General features: G+C 37.9%; 1 protein-coding gene across 1 annotated transcript in view; it reads right to left on the bottom strand.

The window, feature by feature from the left end:
* The window catches only part of LOC115032341 (centrosomal protein of 112 kDa-like), an 18,607-nt gene that overhangs the window by 2,688 nt on the left and 5,515 nt on the right, over positions 1-10,404 (bottom strand). The window contains exons 2-3 of the mRNA XM_029483562.1: positions 6,628-6,741; positions 2,777-2,967 (exon numbers count right to left, since the gene is read on the bottom strand). Of these exons, the coding sequence (XP_029339422.1) occupies positions 2,777-2,967; positions 6,628-6,741 (305 nt within the window). The remainder of the gene's footprint in view (positions 1-2,776; positions 2,968-6,627; positions 6,742-10,404) is intronic.

Genomic DNA, 10,404 nt, shown 5'->3' with positions numbered 1-10,404 from the left:
ACTCACTTTGTAGACCAGGCTGGCCTCGAACTCAGAAATCCGCCTGCCTCTGCCTCCCGAGTGCTGGGATTAAAGGCGTGCGCCACCACGCCCGGCGGAAAACTTTTTAAAATTATGTCCTACTCTTCTTATTCCTGTAACAATCAATCAATCTGCACATGTGAACATGCATATACATGAAATCAGGATTTGGAGTGGCCACAATTTAGACATGCCAGAAATTAAAACTAAAATTCATAATCACCCAGTGCAGTGGCAACTACAAACTCAGAAGCATGGGATTTGGTTCCAACCACACTGCTCACTCCCTGGGAGGCCAAGACAAAGCTCCAGGCCTTCTTATTATCATCTGTAAAATAAAGCCCTTCCCTACAACTCTATAAAATTGATGGTGAATGGAAAAATACGACACAATATATTCATATCTTGAGATGTGATGTACTTCAGAAAATATTTCATTTTAGACACTGAGATGACATAGCCCATTAGTTTGAACGAGCCAGGCTTCGTAACCCGCTCCTGAAGAAAACCCTTTGTGAGTGACAATTAACTAAGTCAGCACAGAAAAGTTTTCCATTTAACTGTAAAGCAGTGGTATTCAACATATGGGTCANGACCCATTTAGTAAATTTGTTTCCAAAATTATTTACAATTATGATTCATAACACTAGAAAAACTACAGTTGTGAAGTGGCAACAAATAACTTTGTGGTTGGGGGTTCACTAAATGTGGCCCTCTTATTGTCAGTAGAATGGAGGATGATTTCTTCTTTAGTAAGATATGGTTTCCTTGATTACACACTGCTTCTCTTTCCATGGTTTGCATTATCTACAATAAACCATAGTCTGAAACAGTAAATGGAAAATTCCACAAATAAGTTTTAAATTGAGTGCTAGTCTAAGTTGTAATAAACTCTCAGAATCTCTGTTCCACTATCTCCTGCAAGATCTATTTGCACAAAATACACTATTATGCTGCCTAGTTCTATGCTGACTTGATTCAAGTTAGAGTCAGTTGGGAAGAGAGAACTCAGTTGAGACTGGCCCACAGGCAAGCCTGAAAGGGCTCTTTCCTGAAGGGTGATTGATGTGGAACGTGCCACCCTATACTCCTGGGTACTATAGGAAAGTAGATTGAGGGCTGGACACATGGAGATGGCTCAGAGGTAAAGAGCACTGGCTGCTCTTCCAGAGATCCTGAGTTCAATTCCCAGCAACCACATGGTAGCTCACAACCATCTGTAATGGGATCAGATGCCCTCTTCTGGTGTGTCTGAAGACAGCTACAGTGTACTCGTATGCATAAAATAAAAAATAAAGAAAAAGAAAAAGAAAGCAGACTGAACAAGCCATGAGGAGCAAGCCAGTGAGCAGCACTCCTCCATGGCCTCTGCACCAGCTCCTGCCTCCAGGTTCCTGCCTTGACCTTCTTCAATGACAGACTATGATGATGTGAAAAAGTAAGCAAAATAAACCCTTTCCTCCCCAAGTTTCATATAGTCATAATGTTTTATCACAGTACTAGAAACCCTACCTAAGGCAATACCTACTCATCGTCATTTGGTAGCTGTCTTAGATGTTAGTGCACTACAATACAAACAATTCCATTCTATCTGCTGTTTTGGGAACCTCGTGGGGGCAGGTAAAAGCTTCACAGATAGCTGGGCATGGTGGTGCGCGCCTTTAATCCCAGCACTTGGGAGGCAGAGGCAGGCAGATTTCTGAATTTGAGGGCAGCCTGCTCTACAGAGTGAGTTCCAGGACAGCCAGGGCTACACAGAGAAACCCTGTCTTGAAAAAACAAAACAAAACAACAACAACAAAATCTTCACAGATAATAGGGAGAGTAATGTATTCATTCTAACATCTAATCAAATACATAGTCAAGTAACTATTTTCCCCACTATTGATGATCTTGGCATAAGCAAATTGTTATGTCACTCCTTTTACAATAGATAATAGCATTAAAAGTTTTTGCATTCTGCCACCAACAAAAGGAATTATCCTCTGGTGTGCAGTATATGCCATGTCACTAGACTTTTTTTAGTAAATTGCTAAAATGTAGACAAATTCTATATAATAATTTTGAAGTTCATATATACATATACATAAACATAAATGTATATATACGTATATATATACGTACATGTACACACACACACACACATATATATATATATATATATATATATGAACTTTATATATCTATGCAAGTGTAGTGTGTGTGTGTGTGTGTGTGTGTATTCAACTACAGTTTGGCATATATCATACTCAAAACCCACACAAATAAAACGACAAGTGTATGTTTACAAGGAGCAAGACAGAGACAATTCATCAACCAGCAGTAAAATAATTACCTTGTAACAAAGAAGATAATAAATAAAGCAACAATAGAAACCACTTTTAAATTCTAACTTACTGTTTCAACTGACTAGAAAGGAACTTCTAAAAGTCATTAAACTGATAATGTTAAATAATATATGAAAGAATTAATAAGGTAGAATTTTCTGAAGTATTTAAAATATTAAGAGTCAAATTTGAAAATTAGTAAGTAATTAAGGTCAGTTTTAAAATTTGCTTTATATAATGGAATATAAGTGAATAAAATATAACAGAATAAAATATTCCTAGTGAAAATGGGAAAAAATGAATGAGAAGAAAAGTTTTAACTTACGTATTAAGCGGCACATATATCAATATTACTTCCACTCCCGAAGGGATGATAAATCACACTCATTTTTAAAGGAATGAAAACTATTGCGGTTGTTGGTACCTACCATGTATGATGGCAATGTTTTCAGCGTTCCTGGCTCAGGGCGGTGTGTAAAAGGGCCTTCAAGTATTCCTCGCCTAAGCATATGCAGTAACAGCTTTGCATACAGGTTTCGATTCTTCCTACCCACGAGTCCTGCACCTGTTCCTGAGGGCTCACACAGCTTTCTGATCCAAAGAGCACACCTCTGCCGTTCTGTAAGTACATAGGAACCATGTGAAACCTAATGTTTCAATGACAATACATTAAATTATAAAGGCATAAGTACCTACTGTAATCTAGAGCAGGGATCAGCCAACTTCTGTAAAGGGCCCAACTATAAATGCTTCAAGCTTTCTAGGCCATGTAATTTCTGGCTTAGCTTATTCTAGCCACCTTACCAAGAAAGCATTAATAAACCACATACAAACAAATGGCTACATTTCAATAAAACTTTTCAACAACAACAACAACAGATGGGTGTGGGCTGGAAAATAGGCTGTATACTGCCAGCCTACAGTTCAACTTTATTAGCTATTTTGCAGTTGGGCAACACAAATGTGAACACATATTTTCATAAAAATAAAACTCCTATAATCTATCATTGAAAGTTAATAAAAATCTCTGGATACTATCAAACATGCTTTTAGGTAAAATTTTGTTGTAAATTTTGCATCAATAAAATTACTTTCAACATACTGAGAAAGCCATGCCTAAAGCCTAACTCTACAAACATATAAATTACTTTCAACATACTGAGAAAGCCATGCCTAACGCCTAACTCTACAAACATATAAATTACTTTCAGCATACTGAGAAAGCCATGCCTAACGAACGCCGAACTCTACAAACATCCAAAAGCAACACACAACCTCTGACTCTCAAGCAGACACATTATCTCCAAAGTTCAATCCAACATTTTATCTATTAAAGCCAAGAATTTCAAGGGATTTGTAGCTGATTTAAGGTTTTCTTTTACTATCTCTAAAATAATTGAGTACTATTTATGTGTAATTTCATGAAATAATTATCCTTTTTAAAAACTACCTTAAAATGTAGCAGTTTAATCCACATATAATGACCCACTGAGTGTATTATCTTGCTTTAACACAGGATTTGCTAACTCTCACGAACACTACTCTGATATTTTGATCAGTCTAACTCAATTTGTGGATTAGATATATTATACAAATCACTAATCTTTTGGCTTATAAAGGTCATGTTCATTTATTGCTTTGTCAAAAAAAAAACAAAAACCCTAGGGCTGGATTTACCACTTTGTAATCTCACCACAGGTATGCGGGGTAGCCTTTTTTTAAAAGTATGTATTTTTGCTTTGAAAATTATATGATCACCAAACAAACCTTATGAATATCCAGTGTACTTTATACAAAAAGAAAATACAGAAGTGGAACTGACAAGCTTGAGCAAATAGTTGGAAAGTATATGTTTTCTTCATATCTTATACCAAACTGACATCTTCATTGTATTCGATGCACACACTATGATGCGACTTGATGAATGGAGAGCCTGGTTCTCACTTTAAGATGATAAGACAAGCCAGCTCCAGATGTAGCTGGAAGGTGAGATGAGCTGGTACACATTTCTAGTTCTTAAATAGGATCTGAGCTCCTACATGTTCATTCTGAAGTAGTAAAAGAGGCTCATGAATGTTACATACAGACAATGTGTTTGAACCTAAGGTTATATTTACGCAATTCTACATACCTAAAATCTATTTTTAAATGACAAAATATGAGAATGGTTTGATTTGAGATACATTTATAATGGGAAATTCTAATATAAAATTTCTTAATTGGCAGATCCAAGACCAAAAGAACAGTAAAAATAGTAATTATAAAGTTATGGAATCAAAGTAGGTGTCCATCAGTGGGAAAATGAATTTTAAAAAATGTTATGTATATACAGTATGATTTTATTCAGACATAAAAACAAAATCATGTCATCTATAGGGAAATGAAATGAACTACAGATTGTTATTATGTTAAACAAAATAAACCAGATTCAGAAAGACAAATATCATGTATTTTCTCTCATACACAAAATCTAAAGTTAAAAAGAAGACAACATGGAACTGAAAAGAGAAAAGGAAGAGAAGCAGGGAGGGGGAGGCAAGAGAGGATAATAAAGGGAAGGGCCATAAGCAAAGTAAATACGATGTTTATAACGGGTATGAGTCTGTCAGCATGAAACCCTTTATTCTGTGCAATTAATTTGTGGTAATTTTTAAAAAGTAGTGACTATCAGAAGAGGGTGTAACATAGATGTATCATTATATACGATTTGAAGTCATCTTGGTCAGCCCATTTGAAGGAACTTGAAGCCATGAGATGGGAAGAGCGATACAAGAAAGGAAAGGCCGAGGACCAACAAGGTAGGGAAAGCAGCAGAAGGCGGTTCGAGGGAAGGCCAAGCAGAGAAGGCTGCACGCTGCAGAACAATGACAGAGCAGACTACATCCGTTCTGTGTCCCACTGATGGACACCTACTTTGATTCCATAACTTTATAATTACTATTTTTACTGTTCTTTTGGTCTTGGATCTGCCAATTAAGAAATTTTATATTAGAATTTCCCATTATAAATGTATCTCAAATCAAACCATTCTCATATTTTGTCATTTAAAAATAGATTTTAGGTATGTAGAATTGCGTAAATATAACCTTAGGTTCAAAAGGAGGAGGAGGAGGAGGAGGAGGAAAAGAGTCCCTCAAGTGTCCCCCCAGTGTCCCTCAAGGCAGTGCCTTGTGATGAGTCTATAGTCTTAAGTCAGCATCTCACTTTGGGTATAAGCCCACTCAGATAGCTCATGGAAATGAGAACTTGGAAGAACTAAAAGCCATAGCTTCTTGGCCTCGCTCCACATTCCCTACTCAATGCCTACCAAACCTGGATTTCCCTCACAGTCAATATGACCTCCACATCTTAGAGATCACCTTAAACCCCTATATTCTATAAAATTGCCCTTTGATGCCTTAAATATCTGTAAATGACTATTGTGAAACAAAGACTCTCATTCCAAAAATAGGAATAATGAGGAGTCTGACCACAACAAAGTCATTCATAGTTGATTATATCAGTTAATCGACCAAAGGCAGAAGTTTGATCGTATCAGTTAATCAATCAGAGGCAGAGGTCAACAGTGGCTTCATGAAATTGACGTCATTTCCAAAGGAGGAGGAGGAAGACAGAAAAGAAGAAGAAGAAGAAGAAGAAGGAGGAGGAGGAGGAAGAGGAGGAGGAGGAGGAAAAGAAGAAGAAGAAGAAGGAGGAGGAGGAGAAAAAGAAGAAGAAGGAGGAGGAGGAGGAGGAAAAGAAGAAGAAGAAGAAGGAGGAGGAGGAGGAGGAAAAGAAGAAGAAGAAGAAGGAGGAGGAGGAAAAGAAGAAGAAGAAGGAGGAGGAGGAGGAGGAGGAGGAGGAGAAGAAGAAGAAGNGGAGAAGAAGAAGAAGAAGAAGAAGAAGAAGAAGAAGAAGAAGAAGAAGAAGAAGAAGAAGAAGAAGAAGAAGAAGAAGAAGAAGAAGAAGAAGAAGACGACGACGACCCTAACTTCTTTATGGTCCTGTGCTTTACCTCAGGAGACATGACATGGCATCACAAAGATAAAACAGTTAATAGCTAATATAACTGGTCAGATTAAATAATGTTATCTTTAATTTTAAGAATCTAATTTCAGCTAGATATGCTGGTACATGCCTATAGCCCAAGTACTCGGAAGGTTGAAGCAGTTAGATTGCCATAAGTTGGAGGATATCCTGGGCTACATGGTGAACACCAATCCAGCCAGAGCCACATAGCAAGAATAACTTAAAAACAAGTAGTCTAGTTTCAAACAAATTTCAAACAAAGCAATCTTACCTGACCTATGGGGTAATTTTAAAACAAAGGGCTTCATATCTACCACGAAGTGATCAAATTCTGCATCTAGCTTCTCCCATTTTTCTTCTTCACTTCCTGTTTCCATAATCCTGTCTGTGAAAGAGTTAAAATTAAGCATCAAGTACATGTATGAGGAAAGCCATGAACCTATTATTAAAATACATTAAAGAAAGCTTGTCAGTTAATACCAGTCCTCCTTAAAATGACTGCTATAACAATGAATTCCAATAAAAGTCGGCACATTTGTTGTAAATATGAACATGCTAATTCTAAAATGTATGAAAACATAATAGAATCAGTGTAACAGCAACAGTTTTGAAGAAGCAAAAAGTTGGAGGTCTCATATCATCTTATTTTAAGATTTATTAGTCAAGACATTATGGTACTGCCTAGAGACCAAACAGACCAGGTAAACAGAACAGAGAGCACAAAATGGACCAATACAAATATGGACCCTGATTTTCAACAAAGGCATAATAAAAGAAATATGAAAACTTTTATAACAAACAATGCTATAACAATAATGCTATACCATATACGTAAATTAACTCTGAATTAACAGTGGACCTAAGTGTAAACTGTAAAAACTGAAAATAAAAGGATCTCCATGACTTTATTAAGGCAAAAATAGAATTATCTACAAAATAAAAGACAGTAACACAATATTGGACTTCACCACACACATACACACCACACACCAAAAAATAAAATAAAATAAAAATCCTGCAGTCCTGCAGGCCTTAATCTGTGAAGACTCTATTAAGACACTGAGAAAATAAACTAGAGACTGGGTGGAAATGCTTGCAAATCCTGAATTCATAAACAACTTCGCTCTCTTGCTCTCTCTTGCTCTTGCCTTCCCTTCCCCCCTCTCTCCACTACACATACACACACACACACACACACACACACACACATCCCTGCTCATGGCCGGCCTCTACTCCTCTACTCCTCTCATTCTCTACTCTCTCTGCTTTTCTCTGCCTCTATTACCTTCATAACTCCCCTCCCCATGCCCTGAATAAACTCTATTCTATACTAATATAAAAATTAAAAAAATAAACAACTTCAATCTATAGCACATGAGCGGCTGGAGAAGTATGTAGGGCTGTAGATCAGCTCTGTGTGCTGTGAGATCCTGGGTTCAACATTCCAGGATACTATAAAGTTAGTACTAATATAGAAAATATGAGTAACTCTCATCATTTAGCCATAAGAATAAGAACATCCATAAAAACACTGGCAGGGATCATCCTTCTGACAGCAATCAGTTGTATACTTTAAAAGAGAGAGTAAAGAGGTGAGAACAAATACAACCTAAGTATCAGAAGTGCCAGTTACACCAGCTACCCCGTGGTCACTGCAGATCGGATACGTGGTTTTAAATACAGTCCTGAACCCTCAAACAGGTCAGACTTCCATGTTTCAGTTCACATTATATTTTACAACGTTGATCCCTTTACCAAAGAAAAAATACAAATAATGACAATTTATGTACAAAAAATATGTTCAACCAAAACCAGACTGCAATACCCCAACACCACAGAGGACAGCCAAAATGCAGGTAAGCAATGCAAAGTGCTGGTGCGGATGGAGAGCACAGAACTCTCGTGTATTGTTGTCCAGAGTGTGAAATGACAGGGACATTCTAGAAATAACTTGTCAGCGTCTCTCAAAGGTAGCCAAACACCGACCATATAACCAAAGAAACCTCAAATGAAATGCAAAATCTATATTCACACAAAAAGTACAGATGTGGTGCTCAGAGTAACTTTTTAGTCTTCTTTCTTCTTGAGTTTCATGTGTTTTGCAAATTGCATCTTGGGTATTCTAAGTTTCTAGGCTAATATGCGCTTATCAGTGAGTGCATATCATGTGTGTTCTAAATCAACCATGGAAATAGCACACAAATTGTAATATAATCATGGATACTAACACAGCAACCAAGATGAATACTGATACACAAAACAACATAGATAAATTCCAGTGAAGGAGACGGTTATTATATGCCAAGTCCATTGCTATGATATGAGCTCCAAGGAAAGGAAAAACCTTCCGCAGCGAGAAGAGAAGAGGCCATGGTTCACAGAGGTCATTAATGAAGGAGAGTTTGAATAGAGAGAAATGAATACCAAAAAAGAAGAATCCACTAGGGGTGTTTAACTAACCGTTCTGTGCATGAATTGTAGAAGAGACTAGAAATCTGTACTAAAAAAGTTCACTGAACTGTAGACCAAAATCTTAAAATTCTTTAATTCCCCTTAAACTTCTAAAAATAGTCTTTGTATATACTAAATATATAATTGAGGTAAAACTGACAACAGCAGAAATAAAATATCTTATGTTAAAATGTGTCCAGAAGATGGCGAGATGGCTCAGTTACTAAAGAGCTTACTGCTTAAGCATGGGGACCTAAGTTTGAGTCACTCACATAAAATATCCAGGCATGGTCACATGTGCCTGTAATCCTCCTGCAATGGAGACAGACATGCGGGTTCCTGGAACTCACAGGCCCGTCTACCCAATAGCTGAGTACCAGGTTCAGTGAGAGTCGCTGTCTCAAAAGATAAAGTAAAAGGAGGATGAAAATGACCTGGACATATAAGCACACTCAGACACGCACGCACATACACACACACACACCCTTGCCTGCCACACAAGCGTGTAATACCATTAGTCAGATGCCTCAATGCCTGCCTGGCTTGCTGTGTGGCCTCAAGGCAACCCTGGAAATTCTATACAGATAACAAGTAAAAGGTATAGAGAATACAGTGCTTGTCTGGCATATGTGAAGCCTAGGTTCAGTCTACAAAACCTCAAAAAAAAATTAAATGTGTGTGTGCATCAGTTCAAACCTCAAAACTGAAGAAAAAGGAAAAAAAGAAAAATACATCCATAATCAATATGTCCATATAAAATGTGAACTACCACAGTAAGGCTATATTTACATAATATATATCACCCAATTTGCCACATATTTAATTTACAAACTAAAGCCTAGGGAAAAATTCTATTCTGCCTTAAAAGCTGTCTTGTTCCACAGCTTAGCCATTCCCTACACGACCATTTTCTAGTATTTATCAAAGAATGCGCAGTTTATCCCCAGTAGCTTCTGAGACCATCCATCCTGTCTTTCACCGATTCACCTTACTTCCTTCACAGCCATGAGTGGGAACTATGGTCTCACTATTGCACATACATATGTGCTCTTTCAACCTTTTATGTTCTCCACCCAATAGTACTCAGGAGGGAAATCCCTGGCTGAGATCCTTGCTGCCACTTTCCAACTAGTGTTCCTCCAACTTCAACTCACAAAATCACCCTCTTTGGGGCCTCCAATCACCTGGCTACACCACTTGCTTTCCAGTCCCATCGCAAGCATCTCTACCTGATAGTAGCACCTTATCCCCAAATGGTCACTTGCACCTCCCTTCCTCAGTCTCCCCCCCCCCTCACTGCCTTGGAGCTCTTCTTTTCACTTAACAATAGCATACTGCTAGCTCTTGATTCCCAATCACTCTGTAACTCCCTAACCAAGGAGCAACAGAAGAAAGATGGTAGTGCCTTGGAGTTAGGTAGCTTTCATGCATACTTATGGGAACTTTCAAGAGGTGGCGCACATCTTTAATCCCAGCACTCGGGAGGCAGAGGCAGGCGGATTTCTGAGTTCGAGGCCAGCCTGGTCTACAAAGTGAGTTCCAGGACAGCCAGGGCGATACAGAGAAACCCTGTCTCGAAAAAACAAACAAACAAACA

Source organism: Mus caroli, chromosome 11, assembly GCF_900094665.2.
Source record: "Mus caroli chromosome 11, CAROLI_EIJ_v1.1, whole genome shotgun sequence".
Lineage (NCBI taxonomy): Eukaryota > Metazoa > Chordata > Mammalia > Rodentia > Muridae > Mus > Mus caroli.
This window is presented reverse-complemented; position numbering and strand designations above follow the sequence as displayed.